Source organism: Melospiza melodia, chromosome 12 (assembly GCF_035770615.1).
Source record: "Melospiza melodia melodia isolate bMelMel2 chromosome 12, bMelMel2.pri, whole genome shotgun sequence".
Classification (NCBI taxonomy): domain Eukaryota; kingdom Metazoa; phylum Chordata; class Aves; order Passeriformes; family Passerellidae; genus Melospiza; species Melospiza melodia.
Genome location: NC_086205.1, coordinates 11701487 through 11719939, shown reverse-complemented (window position 1 = coordinate 11719939; position 18453 = coordinate 11701487). Strand labels below are relative to the sequence as shown.

The 18453-nt window shown below is 44.0% G+C and overlaps 1 protein-coding gene across 1 annotated transcript; it reads left to right on the top strand.

Annotated features, from left to right (window-relative positions):
* Positions 1-605: 605 nt before the first annotated feature.
* On the top strand, positions 606-17809 carry AP1S3 (adaptor related protein complex 1 subunit sigma 3). The gene is made up of 5 exons (XM_063166804.1): positions 606-641; positions 13796-13974; positions 15153-15261; positions 16230-16367; positions 17327-17809. The coding sequence occupies exons 1-5, from the start codon at positions 639-641 to the stop codon at positions 17360-17362; spliced, it is 465 nt and encodes a 154-aa protein (XP_063022874.1). The 5' UTR covers positions 606-638; the 3' UTR covers positions 17363-17809.
* Positions 17810-18453: the final 644 nt, after the last annotated feature.

Genomic DNA, 18453 nt, shown 5'->3' with positions numbered 1-18453 from the left:
AAATCTGAGAACCCTTAGGCCTGGATTTAGAGCTTTTGATTCAAGTGCTGAGTCTGTGGATGTTACACATTCTTTTGGCACCAGCTGCTTATCAGCAAATCCCTGCCACAGGTTAGGGGATTTGCTGATGCCTTGCCCTCTCATGCAGCTGCATCACAAAGCACCGCTCAGCCAAACCCATCCGCTGAAAGTATTTAAACTATCACAGTTACATTTTGATGGAGATGGGCAGCAAAGCAACCATGCCTGTAGATCTACCCGTGTCTTTAGGGCATGAATGCTTGACAGGGGAGTAGCTGGAGCCAGTGAAAACACGAACTGTTTTATTGGTGTCGGGAATGCCGAGGCGGGGAAGGGACCCTTTGAGCGGCTCACGCTCGCACGGGGCAGCAGGTGCGGTCCCCCCGTGCGGGGCCCGGCACACGCGGCCTGCCAGCACCCTCACAGCCGGGCCCTGCCCTGCCCGGCCCCAGCCCGTGCCCCGCGGCGCTGCCCGGAGCGGCGGGAGGAGCGCCGGTAGTTCCCTTTCGGGGCATTGTGGGAAGGGAAGGCGATGCGGCCCGGCCTCACCTGAGCGGGGCGGGCGGGACGGAGGCGGCCGGGCCGGGCTGGGCCGGCTCCCAGCCAGCCGCCGCACCATGGTGAGTGAGCGGGGCCGAGCGGAGCGGGGCCGGGCCGGGCCGGAGCAGCCGCCCGTGGCCCGCCGGAGCCGCCGTGCCCCTCGACGGGCGCGTTGTCAGGGCGCGGAGCGAGGCCGGGCGGAGCGGGGCTGCCCTCGGCAGCGGCACGCTGAAATCCATTCCCGGGCGGGTTCGAACCAGGTTTGCACCTGTTCGGGGAAATGAAAGTTCTCTTCCGCTTTGTTTTCCGACCCTCGGGATGAGCCCGGGTCACGCCGAGAGCCTTTCTCAGGCAATCAGGAAAACAAGGCTGTTACAGAGAAGCTTTATTTATAAAGTCTTGCTGTAACTCGAGGAGCTGAGGCGCAGGTCGGCTCCAGTGCCTGCAGAAGGATCGAGTGAGGTTTCGTGTGGATGTGTCTGTCCCTAGGCTGACTGGGGGCAAGGCGGGTCCGTGTTGGGGATGGGTTTTCCTGTGACGGGATCGTTGGGAAGAGCTTTTCCCCAGGTGTATTCCCTGTTGTCAGGTAAGTGGAGGGCTTGCTCTGCAGCCCGGGTGCTTCTGCACCACTGCCGGGTCTGATGGGGCTTGGTGGGATTTGGCTGCACCTTTCTATCAGGTAATGCATCAGCGAGAGTGTGTGGGTCTGGTTCTGAACCGTCTGTCGGTCACCAGTGTCACTGTGCTGCCCGGCTCAGGGCTGGCAGCGGCGAGTGTGAGCTTGGAAGGGGCAGCAGCACTTCGGGTTGAAGGGCTACGGGCAGGATCCGCGGAGGGACCCTTTGCCTCTCCAGTGCTGCCTTGGTGTTGGTTTGCTGAGATCAGAAAAGGTTGCTGTGGATGCTCTCTTCTGTGAAGAATGGTGGTCAACATCCAGAGAACAATAGCTGGATGTTCCCCGCGGGGTGGGGGGGACTGCCTGCTCCCAAGTAGTGAGATGGGCAGTGATGCCTCTTAATAGAGAAACCATCTCAGTGCTTGATAATTCAGGCTTGAGGCAGGTTCTGCGGGCATGCCCCGAGCTGCTGTCTTGCACAATTTGCCCATTGTGCACCTGTAATACCAGTTACTGGCAGTGCAGCTGAACAGAAGCCTCTCAACTCCTTCAGTGGAGGCCAAGTGCTGTTGTTTGTCTCTATCCTCAAAGGCAGAGCTGTGTTGTTTCTCTTCAGTGGTTAAGCCAGAATGCTAAATATGTGTTAGTCTCCTGTATTTAGAAAGGTGTACCTGTCATTATATTTGCAAATAGAATATGCACAGTAATGAGTTTACAGATGGCAGGGCAGTCTCCACACCTTAAGTCCCTGTAGAGATGTAACTTTTCTGGTTACACCCCGAGACAGCCCTACATACCCAGTTCCCTCTGGTAAAGCTTATGTAAACAACTGGAGTTCCTATTTTGCCCTTGAAGGTCAGTAAATATGGGAGCTGATTTCAGGGAATCTGATCTCAGAACTCTCCTTGATGCGGGTGCTTCACACATGCCAGTTTTCAAAGCACTCACCATAGTCCCGGGGGAGCACTGCTTTTACAGCAGTGCTGCTACTGACGATCTGGAGTCTGCCTGCTGTACTGATGGTTAGAATTTTACAAGGTGAGTGTGCATTCTTACAAGTAAGAATTTTATTTTTCCTTTTTTGAGGCCATAGTACAAACGCTTTCTGGCGTTCCTGCATTATATTAGTGCTGTCAGCTTTACCCTGTTCTTCTCTTGAGGATCTGGTGCTGATGAAACAGTGCTTTTGTCAGGGAACTCTGGCTTTAAAATTCTCTATAATCTAGTCTCTGGGAAGGGCTTGTTAACACTCGGCTGTGAGTCAAGAAAAAAGTGTTTGCTGGGTTACAAACCAAGAGTTAGCCTTATCCAGGCTCATGAGTGATGAACTTTATATAGGTAATTTAAACTTTCCATAGACTGGTTCCTCTGTTCTGAAATTTTGGAATGAGTTATGCTTGCCACAACTGTGTTTTGGGATGGAATTAAAGGTGCTTGTGGAAATGGTACCATGTCTTAGCAAGAGGGTTGTTCCTATTGTTTGCTCTCTTGCAGATTTCCATGTAAGTTTCAGGGAAGAGTTTGTTTAGCAAAACTGACTTCATATCCAGCTGAGAAACAAAGCTTTTATGCCCAGCTTCTGCTTTGTGACATGGTTTTTTAAAAATTACTTTTCAGAAAGACTAAATTCTGCTTCCTCTCATATGTGGGTGCAGCAGAGTTACATGTCATGAGGGATTGCTGTCTCAACAAAGAGAGTGGGGAGAGAGCAGAGAGGAGAAAAAGATAAGTCTCCCCAAGGACATGTGTTGCTGTTAGTCTCTTGTGCCTGTAAGTGTTGCAACACCTCGATCCTACTGCTGCCTCCGTGTTATCAGGATTACTTTTGTGAATAAATACAGGGCTCTGCTTGCGTAGCTCTGCATGCAGAATTGGTGCCTCTGTAGTAAAGGGTCTGATTCCCTCCTACGTGTGCTACTCATCACTACAGGGAGACAAATGAGTACTTATGGGCATGATCTGAAACCCTGGAGAAAGATCAGAAGAATCCCATTGAGCACAGTTGCTCTAAAAATGTACTTGGCCTGAATAGAAAAGGAGTTGGCAAGCACTGTTTCCACTTAGCAAGTCATTTGATAGCCAGTCACTGATCTAGAAGCTGGGGTGGAACTATCAGTTGCTGTGACTGCAGCTGTGACACCTCCCTAGTGTTTGGAAATGAACTCTCAGCTCTTCTGAATATTGATCTCATCAACACCCTCAATGCCCTTAATTGTGAAAATTGACATAGATCTGCAAAAGACATTTTCAGTGCTGCACAGAATTTACTATTTACAGTTCTAAGAATGACTCCTTATGTTCCACATGATACACCTGTGTATTGGTCTCAGTGGACAATGAACTTTGCCTCTAAGCATTTACCTCTGAAGGACGGGGAGGGCACGAGATTGGAACAGATGAGAGGAGACAAAATGACAAATAAATTAATGTGTTGTTGAAGGCAGCAGTTCTTATGCTAGATGACAAAAAAAGTTCATGTGGTATTTCTTTGTTAATTTGCCTTGTAGTGAACTTTTACTGTGGTGGTACATAATGGCAAAGGAATTATGTTAGAAGCCTGTTAGAAGATCCTGAGTTTGTAGACTTTCTGCTTGCAAAGAGGTGACTGCAGGGGAAGTGATAGAAACACGTGAAAGCATGAACACCGGGAAGATTGGTTGCTACACAAAGAATCAGGGTACATCCTGTGAAATTTTTAGGCACTAAATGTCTAAAAAATAAATAGGAATACTCTTTCCCACAGTGTAAATGACTGTTTTCAGTTCACTGCTGTGGATGTCCCAGTAGTTAGGCAGTTCATGGAGGGTGGGGCCCAGGTGGGTTGTCTGCATGCAGTTTCTGTTCCTTATTCTTAAACCTGTGATTCCTGGAGGGACTACCAGATGCTTTTACACATGCTCTGCTCATTATGCTTGTGCCCTTCTGGAAGCTGCTTAGAGCAGAGTACAGCTCAGGGGCAGATCCATAATCTCACATTCTGTTACTCACTGTCATTGAGTTGGATTTTGGAATAGAATTTTGTGGGATTTGTGAGGAAAAATGTTGGAAGTGTGTAATCACTGACTTGCCAATTTTGGATGTTCCAAGTGCCCATGACCATTACAGATTGTCACTGTTTAATACTGGAGCCCACTCAGACCATGCAGGAAGTCCCATTCATGCTTTACTGTCCCTGGATATTAAGTTTATTCCTGGAAAGCAAAATAAATGTTATGATAGATCATCTGCTGATTATTTTCTTAATAATCAGCAATGTAATAATTCTTGTTTTTCAAAATATATTTATTTTTTGCTCAGAAATAAGGAAACTGCAGGCATGTCAGAGCTAGGAGTTACTAGGATGTGGGATGGCTTTAGGGAAAGCCATGGCATTTAGGGTGGGCAAATGGGATAATGGGCAGCTGGGTCTGTCCTGAGGCAAGAAAATCCATATCTTTAGTTACTTCAAAATCCCATGCTTTGTAAATGATCCCATGGACCTTCTGAAGCCATCAGTTACCTGCAAGAGCTGCAAAAGGACAATGTGATGAAAGTACTGAGGAAGCTGGTGAGTTGGGGAGGGCAGATAGAGCTGCCCTTCCCTCAAGTACTTGCAAGATTTCTGCTTTGGCATCCACATCAGGCATTTCTGTGAGCCAGCCATGGTCTTGCTAGTGATGCCTAAATGAAAACAATGCTGCTTGTGTGAAAGGATTCTGTCTGTATCACGTGTGCCCAGTTCCTGATTTCCATCCCTGCCCTTTCATTTCCTGCTGTCCCATTCCTGCAGGCTGTCCTCTGCAGGAGGACTTGGCTGCATTGGCTCTGTGCTTTCTTGAGTGCCACCCCTGGGCCTTTGCATTTCTGCAGATGTTGCAATGTAGAGAGGGAGTTGCAAGATCCAGTCCTGCAAGCATGGCACTTCATTTGGGAGTAGGAGTACAAATGCAAAGGCATTGGGCAGGATGGGAAGGTGCAATTTGCATTTGTGTGTTTGAGGGCAAGCTTGGCGTGCCTGTCTGGCCTGGAATGTCCTGAAGTGTGTTTCTCAGTATTACAGACATAACCCCAGCTACTTCATTCACCAGTGTTTTTCTCTTCTCTAGCTTGCTGAGTTTGTGTAGCATGTCCATCTGCTCTCCTCTCTTAGGGAGGGCATTAAAGTCCCTCTTCACTAACCAGTACATGCCTGGTGTTTCCTTGCTGCTTGCCTTTGGAGCTTGGGATACTTTTGCTCAGACACTCAAGCAGTTCTCAGCAGCACAGGAGCTCTGAGGTCACCATCCCCTGCTTAGCCCCCTGGGGTAAGTGATGGGCACAGACTACAAAGGAATGAGAAACAAACCCACTGTTTGAGTAAAATGCAGAAATGTACCATGTTGTGCCTTTGTTGTGCAAGGCTGTGTGCTGGAAGGAGAGCAGGTGAAATGTTGGGTGAGTGCCTGTGTGCTCTGAGCTCAGGAGAATCTGTGGGAAGTGCTGCATGAAACTCTCAACAGCCTCTGGGCTCAGGAGATGGGATGGGAAAGAGGCAGTACCTCAGGCATTTCCTTGCTTTGAAGTCCCATGACAGAGCTTGGAGAAACAGCAGAATGAATCTGTGATCCTTTCTCATTCTACAGGCTAAATGTTGGGCCAAGATATAAAGCAGTTTGGAGGATTCTCTGCTCTGGCCCCTCCTTCTGTAAACAGTGGTTGCTGCTTTTATGTTTATGCTTAGGTTAAATCCATGTTGGTTTTTTACCTTAAAGAAAAATTGCCATTTTAAAAGGGAAAATGGAGAATTTCTCAATTGAAAATGCCTAAGTTAAATGCTTCAGTGTTTCCATAAGATTATTCTGTGCTCTTTCAGAGTTATAAACATGATCTGAACTCACATGTATCTTTAGTCCTTTTGGAGCTCAGGAACGGGTGTGAGGCTGGAGCAGTGTCTGTGAGCTCCTGAGGAGCCAGCTTAGCTTGTCGCCATCTGGGTGTGCCTCCCTGTCCCAGAGCAAAGGTTTTTAACTTTGCTCCTGGAGAGGTCAGAGGCAAGGGAAGTGCCTGCAGTGCCTCCATGTAACAGGGCTTTGCAAATAACTGATAAGGCAAAGTGGAAATGAAACTAAAAGAGCTGCACCTTTTGCAGCTCCACTGGGTGAGATGTTAGCTCTGTTTCTTCACTTGGGAGTTCAAAGAACAGGCTGGAAAAATAGCTTCTTGTGCCTTTAAAGTGCACTGGGGTTGTAGTGAATTAGGAATAGCTCTCAGCAGCTTGTTCAGCCTCTCCTCTGGTCCTTCCTCCTTGTAGTAACCTAAGGAAGGGATCCTCTGCCTCCCAAAAACATGTAAGCAAATAAAAACACCTCTAAGAGCCCAGCCTAGGAGGCAGAGGGGATGTGATAGCCGAGTTAATAATTGTTTCAAATCTCTTCAAACTGCTGCTTTCTGTGAGCTCAGCCAGCTCCCATCCCTGCTGTGTGTGTCCTGTGGTGGCACTGAAGGGACAATGCTGTGGCTGCTTCCCTGGCCTGCTCTCCTATGGCAGAGCCTGGGCCAAACTCCAGCCTGGTCTGTGCTTGCTTATTACCTGAAAACTGGAGTAATTCCACTGGCAGGAATAAAAATTTAAGAAAATTAAGAGTAATTATCCTCTGTAAGAACTGGATGCCATTGCCTGCATCTCCCCCTTTGGGGCTGTTTTGGAAAGCTGCCTCTGCTCTCCAGAGCACGAAATCTGTGCTGTTGGTGGGACAGCCCAGCCTGTGAGGAGGAGGCACAGGCATGCCTGTGCTGTAGGAGGACACTGGGCAGGAATGTCCTGTAGGGAGGACACTGGGCAGGAATGTCACCAGTCCATGCCTGTGCTGTAGGAGGACACCGGGCAGGAATGTCACCAGTCCATGCCTGTGCTGTAGGAGGACACTGGGCAGGAATGTCCTGTAGGAGAACACCGGGCAGGAATGTCACCAGTCCATGCCTGTGCTGTAGGAGGACACTGGGCAGCAATGTCACCAGTCCATGCCTGTGCTGTAGGAGAACACCGGGCAGGAATGTCACCAGTCCATGCCTGTGCTGTAGGAGGACACCGGGCAGGAATGTCACCAGTCCATGCCTGTGCTGTAGGAGGACACCGGGCAGGAATGTCACCAGTCCATGCCTGTGCTGTAGGGAGGAATTGATTCATAGGTGAAGGAATGTGACCAGTTTATGAGGGATGAGCCAAGGTCAGAGGACTGGACCTGCTGGATGTAGAGATAAGCTGGAGCAGAGCTAGAGGGAGCTTGGGCACTTAGAAAGCTCGTTGAGCTTTGTTTTCTGGTCCTTAGTTAGGGATCAGGAGGGAGCAGCTTGAGCTCAGCCATCCTGTTTTGATTATAGTTTTATTTAACTCAAGTGAGGCTATTGAGAAGGTTGTTGCTGTCTGGATCGATACCATGTGTTATAAATATCCTTCAAATGCTGGTGTGCTGGTCCATTTAGAATCTTCTGTAATAAGATAAGGGTGAGTGCTGCATCATGAAAAGCATAAAATCAATGTGTAACTATGGTCACGTGTGCCTGTAATGATCTGGCACAGCTTTTATTGCATGGACTTTGGATGTATTGTTCAGGGGAAATTGCTCAGAAATATTCCTAATGGAGATTAAGTGAGGAAGAATCCTGTGCCAGGTAGGCAGCAATGCACTGCTTCAGAATTTCTGTGTTGCTGGATTTGTGCATATTTTCTTTTTCCTTATTTGCTTACATCATGCAGACTAAGTATGTGTTTGAAATTTTAAAGCTGAGAGCCAACAGTATTTAACAAACATCTGTCAGCTCCTGTGCTGCTCTGAATAAATGTTTTAGTGACAGAACAAACAAGGAAATTAATATTTTTAATAAAGTAGTCTGTTTAGAATTTTACATATTTGCTTTAGGTCTGAAACCCCAGAGTGTGTATTAAAAGTCAGTAGTAGCCAGATGGGATTTCATGTAAGAGCAGAATACCAAAACACCTGTACTCGAGTGTGTTAGTATTCTGTCTTGTCCTGATGTGGGTAGATTGTTAATAGGTCAATAGGTCTGTTCAGTGCATGCTTCTCATTTCACCCTAAACACCTGGCATTCCAAACCAACTGTATGTTCACTTTTTTTTTTTTAATTTCAGTATTTACCTCCCCCCCTCCTCAAAACAAAACAAACTCACTACACAAAGCACAAACTAAAAGGAATTTTTTATTCTTGAAATGTTTTGGAGATTAAAAAAAAAAGCAGATGGCTTTTGAATAATGTGAATATTCACATTTTTTAAAAGTGAAAATTTAATGAAAGTAGGTTTTGTTCATTTTCAGTTGTGATGTAAAAGTAAATACTGATAAAATACTGTTGTCTGTGTTGGGAAATAGATTCTTTCATATCAGAGGAAAGAATGAAGAATAGTAAAAGAAAAGCAGAATATGAACTCTGTTAGACTAAAACAGTGGCAGCAGATGAAGCAGACTGCAGGGGAATCAGAGTAAGTGAAAAAAGAGCTTTCACATAGCAAGTTGCTTCCTCTCCACCAGGTACAGCCAGTCAGGCTGGTTTTCCCCAGGCTTCTGCTGGCAGCTGAAGTTCTGGATTTTCATACCACTTCCCATTTTATGTGGTCTGGGAAATTTCATTGATTAGCATGTCTTGTATTGTCTGTTGCCCTAGAGAAAGTTTTAAGGAAAGCTGAAAGTTTCCTCACTTTGCCAAGATATCTGTTTAAGGATAGCAATTCCTAATTTGCAAATTTTACTTACATGTGCATTTCAGGTGTCTGTTTTATAAAGGTGGCTTTGATTTTTTGAGGGCTTTTAACCAAATTTGGAGAGGTTACAGCTGAAGCAGAGTGTAAGCCCAGAACTGCCTCACCAAGCAAATCCTTGCCCAGCCACACACCCAGACAGGAAAGAGGATTCTTGCTCTTTTTTCTGCAGTCTTCCTCTTGTGCCTCCCCTCCCCTGAGGCTCCTTGGTGAGTTCCCATCTCTGTCCTCCTCTCCTCCCCCAGGGACATGGAGAAGCCAGATGCCACAGAACAGGTTTGGAACCAGTCAGCAAATGTTATGCAGGTTGAATTACAGGAAGAGGAGCAGCAGTTGTAGTGCACATTCTTCTTTCTCACAGTGCAATGAATTAGAGCTTCTTGCACAGCCCTGGAGATCACCTTGCAGGAAGAAATTTGGCATCTTTTACATGTTTGTGTTATTAAACAGTGAACTGGAGAAATTACTGTAGGAAAGGAAAGCTAGGAAAGTCTCTTTCCCATGTATTCATTTTTATCTGCTACCCCTGCAGGTGGTTTGTTGTGTATGGAATGAAATGCAGCCCTTTAGACAATTGTACTAGTTGTTGCAGATTAGGTTAAATTTTAAACCCTCTGTAAAGGCAAAAATGATCCAAGTTTGAGCCTACTGAGCTAGTTGTAATGGGTTTGATAACTCTGAAGTGTGTAATGGCCAAACAGTGGGGAAGGCTGCACCAAAGGGGATCTGCAGTCCTGGCAGGGAGCAGGCCAGAAGACAGGCTTGGGTGAGCTGCTTATCAGATTGTTACAGCCCATTAGTTAAAGGAGGGAAAGGTCTCCCAAGGAAGGTGGAAAGAAATCACAGTGTATGTTAGTTTCATTTGTCTCTCTTGTATTTGTTGTTCATGAATATGCAAACCTTCTGTATTTTGCCTTTTTGATGTCTATTCTGTTTATTGGTAAATTATTTCATGTCAAAGTCTAGCATTTGATTTTCTTTTTGTAGCCCTGAAACTAAGGGTGTTGGTTTTTATCCTGGTACAGTTGTGTAAATCTTGATAGAACAGAGGGCCATAACTTTCCAATTTGTTAGGTAACTTACTGCTGCAGTTGATTCATAGATGCATGAGAAGGGGGTAGAGTTCCATGGTTTAAAAGCTTGATATAAAAAGTACCCCAACAAACTATTTTTCCAATAGCCTACAAATAAAAAATGCTGTCATTTGGATTATTTGCTGACGTTTATGGAGGTCATTTTGCACAGTGCTGTGGGTGGTTTGGTCTGATTCAGTAAAACAAGTTAATAAAATTAGTCTCAGCTCCCAGACCAAGCTTGTCTCCACAGACTCCACATGTGAGGTAAGCTAATGCTCTCTTAGGAACTGTACTCTTCATCCCAACCCACTCAGTCTTGGACCTAAAAATTCCCTCTGGCATCAGCCCTGGCTCTGGTGATTGTTAGTCACAGCCAGCACGCCCTGGGATGGTGAGAAAGGAAACCATGCACTCTGCTTTCTGAGATATTCTGCTTGTAGCAAGTTATTTACCTTTGTTTTCCTCTGGAATTAGAACTTTTAAAGATGAGTAAAGCATTGCAGGATAATCTACTTCTCTTTGCAGTTTGGCTGCTGAAAACGAACCAAAAATTTCTTAATCAACATCTGTCTTGTCATCAGCACTACAGGAAAGCAAATATGTTTTCACAGTCAAGGAGCAAGGAACAGATGAGCTGTTAGATCTGTGTTTGTGCAGTATTTCAATATTAGCAGGTTTATTGATGCATCAGAGTCTTTCCAGTGGGATGTAATGAACAGAGCAATGAGAGTGAGGAATGTGTTGTGTGCTGACAGTGGGGCTGGGCAGAGCAAAGCTGAACTGAATGGAGCAGCACTGGATCTTGAAACTGAAAATGCTGAAAACCATTTAACCTTTTAAGAATGTATTTACCTCCTACAGAGTTCCCCAAATTGAAGGGGATATTTTTGCTTTTGAGTACCTGCAGCTTTCTAATAAGTTGTTTTATTACAGTAATTCTTAGCTGGTCAGTGATACGTACCTAGGCTTGAGGGTGCATTATTTTGCCGCAGACTATAAAATTTAGAATTGTGCCATTTTCTACCTGTATATATTACTTTAATAATAAAATTGCCATGTGAGGTATGCAGTTACAGTCTTCATATGAAACAATGTGGGACAGGAGACCTAAACAATGAGATTTTTGGAGCTTGTGTATGAACATTTATGCATTTAGGAGCATTAATGGATATTTTCTGATTGCAAAAGAACATTGCCTCAGCTCATAAAAGTGATGGTGAGACATCACCTGCAAGTGTAGAAGAAACAGTGGAGTTCTCAAAGCAGTTTTAAGTGGAGAGCAGCTCACTTTCCTATGGATGAAGCATAACATCCTGCAGTAACTAATTGGCAGAAAGTGGTGGTAATAGTCACAGTGATTCCCTGGTTTGTTGGTGTTTAACCTTTAGAGGCATGAGGTTTAAAAACTCCAGTTTAAGGTCTCTTGGGTCCAACAGCTGACCCTAAACCAGAATACCTTTTAACTTCCTTTTCCTATTGAAGCAGGCAAAGGATGCCACAAAGCTCACAGCCTTATGCTGAACATACTTTTGATAGAGATTCATTGACTCCTTCGCTGCATTTTCAGTCAAATCTGATCATCCTCTCCTATCTGATGTTTCACCATATTTATAGTAATTTGTTTATCAAAGAGCTGCTACCTCTACCCCATGGCTTATAGATGGACTCCTGCTGACCTGCTGCCCTTATCTGTGGAGCCTATGCTCTGTTTTCAAAACACCCTCATCTGTACAAGGGCTTTGGAGTTAATGTGCTGTGCAGCAAGCAAAACAGCCTTTCATTCAGCCAGCTCCTCAGTGTGCAAGTGTGTTTTCGGTGAGTGCTGTCCCTACATCACCTGGGAAGGGGTAACCCTGGCAGCTGCAAGATTCCCATGTTGAAACCCAGCTGGTAATATGAACAGAGAAAGGCAGAACCATGGTGCTTTGCTCTTCGCTGTAATCAGGCCATGTGCCCTGCCAGCAGCATACTTGTTTTTATTTAGCAAGCTTGTCTGGAGAGTATTATATGACTCAACAGAATGCAGCTACAAAATCCGTGTAATTTTATCGAGCACATTAGACTAACAATGGCAAGAGCCTTATATCCAGCCAAAGACACACATGACTAAAACCTTCCTCCTTTCCCTAAAATGAGCCCACATTTGAAGTCTTTCTCAGTATAGTCAGAACTCTTATCTCCAGATTACTCAACAACTATGCAACTCGATAGCTAGAGAATGGTTCTGAATTATGAATGAATGCTTTGTTTAAAATCCAGTAGCTTTTTCTTTTTTTTTTTCCTTGTGTAGAAACTTCTCTGACTTCTCTACTCAGACTTTGCCAGTGTGGAGTGATTGTATCTTCACAGAAATCTGCATTGTGATCTTGACAGTGATTGTGGAGACTAACTTTATAATCCTCATTTGGAAATGTAGTGGTGAAGTATAGGTACAGCAATATACTGGAACAGGAAGCAAGGAGCAGAAGGGATTAGGGTAGAGATTGAAAAACCTCTAGGGAAGGATAAGGTCAGGCTAATGGTCACGGATGTGGTAAGAGACCTGCTGGATCAGGGCTTTGCAAGGATTGGGAGCAAGTGAGGAAAGTGAGGCTCCTGTGCTTCTCCCTGGTCCCCCCAGGATCAGGGGAAGCCAGCAGTCACTGTATGGACAGCTGGCAGTGTACCTGTCACACACATGGATACAGCTGCAGACACCTGGGGCCTGGTATTGGTACTGGTGAGAGCCCAGTCAGGATGCCTGGCAAGAGCAGGGCACTCAGATGTCTTCAGCCATTAAACACATCTCTATCTCCCCCCACCCCCCAGTGGGTTTGTAGGGTTTTTTCCCATTTAGCAGGTGTCCTGTTGGAGAAGGATGTTGTGCTCAAAGTGATGTCTTGCATTCTTAAAGCCATTTTCATGCTCTGGGTGAATGGGATACTGTACTGCTAATATACATTATGGTCAGTTATTTTAACCTGCTAATAGTACTCTTTATAAAAATGTGAATTGATACTTTTCTCTCAAAGCCCCGCTGGCATTTAAAAGCTGGCTCTTGTGTATTTCAGTAATACTGTTTATGCTGGGCAGGAAACAATCATAGGTCAAACCTTGTAAAGTTATGACTCACTTTAAAGTGGAAAGTTTTGAACAGTATAGATACTGTCCTTTATTTAATACAGTATCACTCACTGATTACAGTTGTCTGAGTTTCATAATATCCCTATTTCTTCAATAAAACCAGTCAAGCTTCTTTTCCAAAGTAGGTTTTTTCTGCCCCTTATTACCTCTTCTAGGAACCTGTTGTTTTGTGATCTGAAATAGTGCAATATCAGAGTTGTTAGTGATTATGATTACCATCTCAGTCTTCATATTTCTAGCCTTCTGCCACACTGACCCTGATTTCCCTACTGCTGTTGTGGATGTCTTTATTCCCTTCACTGAGGTATCTATTTTGCTGGAGGAGGGGGTGGTGCCCTCTTGTCACCACTGCAAAGTGTTGGGGCTCCTCCTGTTCCCCAGGGCAGGGGCAGAAAAGGAAGCAAAGCTGCTGTTTGCACAAGGTAAGGAGGATGGGTAGGAGAGGATGTGAAGGGTTTACCTAGGGAAGATGTGCCACAGGGAGGGGAGAGCTGCCTGGGAAAGAAACAGGAGAGAGGAGAGATCTTTCCCATGCTGAGCCTCCCCCAGACCTCACTGACACCGTGTCCAGCCATCGTGCCAGGCCAGGAGGTGTGTGGCCAGGACTCGGATTTCTGGTGCCAGGCAGAGGAATGCTCTTCCCTGGCCTTGGCCCTGGTGTTAACCATGTTGCTTTGTTTACCCTAGATACACTTTATACTGCTGTTCAGTCGGCAGGGGAAGTTAAGGCTTCAGAAATGGTACACGACGCTACCTGATAAAGAGAAGAAAAAGATCATTCGAGAAATTATTCAGATTATTTTGTCTCGCAATCAAAAAACAAGTAGTTTTGTTGACTGGAAAGACCTCAAGCTTGTTTACAAAAGGTGTGAGTAATTTTGTAAGAACGTATAATCACTGTTCATATGAGTAACACATGCTAGAAGAGGAAAAACAAAGGCTCACCTAAGGAAAAGCAGCAAACAACGCTCGTAGAGCTGGGCTGAGTTAGGAGCCTGCCATTGGCAATCTGGGTATAGCAAGGCAGTGTCCCTGGACAAACCAGCAGGGTAATTGTGGGGTGCAAAATACTTGTACAGTCTGTCAAATGAGAAAAACATGAGTAATGTAATGGGTATTGGTGTTTAGAAGGCATTAGACCTCACTGCCCCTTCAAATTCCACAGGGTAGCCTGGCTGAGATGTGTGTTCTGGATTTTATTATCTGTGGAGACTGGAGAAATTGTTCCAAGGCACTTCCATAATTCTGTCAAATTTGGTTATGAAATATTTGTTGCTCTGGAAAGTGTTAATTCTCATTTCCTTCTCCAAAGAAATCACTGATCCCCAGTTACACAATGCCCAATGTTAACTGCCTGTTTGTTCTACAGTTGCAGCAAACAAATGTAGCCTTAATGTGTAGTACACTGAGTAAATTAATCATCTCCCAATAAACTGAGTTCCCTGCTGTGATGGGAAGCATATAAACATCTGACCAGAAGCTGTGACAAGTTGGCCTCCAGCCACAGTATCAGCAAGCTGAATAGATCTTGGGTTGGTTTAAACATAGTTTTGGTGCAAGTTGGTTACAAAGCTTCTTTGGTCTAAGCAGCTTCATGCATTCTGGCCCTCTGTAAAACACTGTCATTTGACAGCCAGCAGATGACAAATGCTGAGATGTAACTTCTTTCACCTTTGCCTTATTTTTATTTTTTAATTAGAAGGGGTGGCTTCTCCTACAGTCTAATTAACCCCACTTACTGCAGTGCTATTGCAGCAGGAGGAGGAGACCTGAAGGAACTACTTACTACTGATTTATTGCCTGTTTCAGTGTTACACGTGTCCCGCTTTACCAAGAGTGGAGTTGATTCTTCTAACTAAAATAATAATTTGTTGAAATAATTTGATCTTTGAAAGTGTCCTCTGGGACACTCTAAGAGTGACAGAAAATGTTTACTTTAGAGACTAGATAAGAATTAACTATCAGGTGAATGACCTGTAAGAGAGGAGCAGAGCACTGAGGTCCCAGCTGTTCACTGCCATGTGTTTGCTGTGTTTTTCCCCAGGTATGCTAGTTTGTATTTCTGCTGTGCAATAGAAGACCAGGACAACGAGCTGCTGACACTAGAGGTCGTTCATCGATACGTGGAGCTCCTGGACAGATACTTTGGAAATGTAGGTTTCACTTTCTCCCATGAACTCATTCCTGTCTGTCTGATAAACAAAATTATGTGGAGCTGATTTGCTTTGTGTTCCATCTGCTGCACTTGCCCTGCATGAACTCTCAATCCAGCGTGAAAATAATTATTAGAGTACTTTTTAAAACAGTGCTGAAATGATCATAAGATTGTTTTCTCAGCCTTTTCCCACTCACCCAGAATTAATCTTGATGCTTTGTATGTCTGTTTTGGTATAGAATTTGAAGGGAAAACTTCAGGAAAGATTATTAAAAAGACTCAAAACAGGTTTGGTTTTGATTTGTTTTGTTTGTTTTAGTTTTGTTTGATTTGTTTGGTTTAATTCTCTTTCCTGACATCTTCAGATATACCAGTTTTGTTTGTCTCATAATACTGTGTAAGAATTAAGGACATAGAGGCAAAAGATAAAATAATCTTTTTTAAAGACTTAGAGAAGGTCCTCATAAGTCTTTCAGTAAGTCTTTAGAGAATACAAGAGACCCATCTTTTCTCTGAATATTTTTTAAATGATCCTGCGTACCTTAATTCATAACTTAGTTAAATCAATGTGCCACGACTCGTGTCTGTACTGCCTCAAAACTAAGAAGCAGTTGGTGGCTCCTGTTGGGCAGGGAATTTTCTTGCTCTGTGAACCCAGATAACCCATACTACAAGGGCTGTGTAGGACCTGTGACAGGGTTAGTGGGCCAGGAAGTCAGCTTGGATCTCTGACAGCCAGCTTGAAGTTAATAATAAGTGGAATATCTCTGCTGTAAGTGTATATGTGGAGAGAACATGTGCAGAAGCTTCAATATTACATAACATGCAGTTTGTTTCTTCACCCTGCTACCTGCACAGGGCTGCTTATGCTGAGGATATTTGATCATCACAAGAGCTTTTGGCCTAGAAGTGCTTATGATACTGTAAAAATGGTTTAAATCTAGTTGTGGCCTCTTGTTCTGGCAGGTGTGCGAGCTGGATATTATCTTCAATTTTGAAAAAGCTTATTTTATTCTTGATGAGTTTATAATTGGTGGAGAAGTACAAGAGACTTCAAAGAAAACTGCAGTGAAAGCCATAGAAGATTCTGACATGTTGCAGGAGGTAAGGCAGAGGAGGACAAAAGGCAAACACCTCATCTTCTTAATCTTCCTTGTTTGACAGGAGATGAAAACACAGCTAAGCACTTCTGGTGCTTAATTATCCAAGAGTGTCTTGCATTCAGTTTCAACAGGTACAGCAGTGCAGTTACATAAGCTTTCAATTCAACCCTTTTGGTATCATCTGCAGGGTCTTCATAAAAAGCTGTTGCTCTCTTGCAGCTTAACTGCTAGAGTTTATTAAGAAATAGTTTAAGATGTATCTAAGATACTTCTTTAATAAAGGAACATAATCTAAGGTTATATTTTAGGTATGCATATGTATATGTAAATACAGAAAAATCTCTTCTATTTCACTAATAGCATTGGAAACATGACCTACTATTAACATTTAAAATTGGAAAGAATATTTGCTGGCAAACTCTGCTTTCATTCAGAAGCACCTGGGTAGTTTTTCTGCAGGGCACAGATATGTAACCCTTATTCAGAACCCTGCAGGAATTCCATTGTAACTTGGAATGTAATGAGTAACATTGAGGCAGGAATGGCAAAACCAGTTGAATGTGATGGGTTTCATTCATTTTTTTCCTTGGAAGTGAAGGATCCATCACAATCCTGAAGGGAGCAGCACAGTAGTAGAACTGGCTTGGGCTGTGCTGTGGGATTTGAGCAGGTTTCACCTGCTCTGCCCTGGGCACACGGAACTCAGCCACTGTGTGCAAAGGCCACTGGCATGATGAGTTTAGCCACAGCTGTGCTATGGCATGATTTAAATGGCACATTTTAAACCACTCTGTTACATGTTAAAGAAGAATTATTTCTGCACTTTAATCGATTTTATATAATTTCCTGCAAAACTATAGCAGTCCTCAAAGAGGACGAAAGGATTTCTATGAATATTACTGTACCATTCCATAATGCAATGCATCAGGGTTTTTTTGTTGTTTTTATTTTGTTTTCTAGACAGTGGAAGAATACATGAACAAGCCTGCATTTTAATGTTAAACTACCTGGAGAGAAAACTGCTGTATGCACCTCTGAAGTGCACTTCCTGAAATTCTTCCCAATGTGCCAGATCCTCAGAGAAATACCAAAAACCAATAACTGAAGGGGTTTGTTTGTATAATGGTGAAGATGAAGGTCAGCTAATGTAGCAAAGGGTTTAACAATTCTGTGCTTTGCATTACTCTGTACATGAGTTTCTCAGAGTTGTTATTTCCCCAGTCTAGTTTCTCTTCTCGTTGCTGGACTCAACTCTTGTTTTGTACCACATCTTTTAGCTACGGGTTTTGTCATCACAAGATGCTCCTCTGACAGTACTTTAAAGAGGTATTTTTACTAGTTCTGTTCACTGCTGACTGTATGACTCTACTTTTGTACAAATGTCCATTATTTTGACTGTAATGGTTATTCTGCTGTAATAATAATTTTTTTCTAAAAGCCAAATTGTTGTGGGCCCTGATTTCACAAACTTGTTGTGACAAGGTTAACTGTTGAAGTATATGAGGAAATATGCATCTCTTTGGGGCAGCTCCTTTCTTTCACTGTCTTCCTTCTCTTTTCTGCTCTAGTCTGCTAATAAGACTGCTCCAACTGCTCCTAGAGTGCACTCCATGCCTCCTTTTAGTCTGGAAGACTGTTTGAAGGTAGGCTTCTCCTAAGTTTAATGAATCCTCTTTTTGCTGCTGCATGCAGATGCCGTGTTTCTGTCTTTCCTCTCGTTTTCCTATCCCCTTCCTAGATCCTCTCCAAAGGCTCCAGACTTTGAAATTGTGCAGCATGAGTGCAGGAGAAAATCTGAAGAGAACAGATCAGCCTTTGGAAGATAATATTTTGCATCTTTTGATATCCCAAACCTGTATTTCCCAGTAGAGTTTTCCAGTCTCAAATTCACTCACCTGTTGAGATGATCAGCTTTCTAGTAGTTGAAGATGCTCTGTTTTTTGAAGGTTGAGCAATTTAATCAGCTTTTTATAACTTTGCAAGCTGTGAAAAGGATAACATACTAGAGAGGAGTCAGCTGGGCAGAGTGTTACAAACCATTGCAGCAGAGTGTGTGTGGAGCCAGGTGTGCTAACTCACCTGTCAGT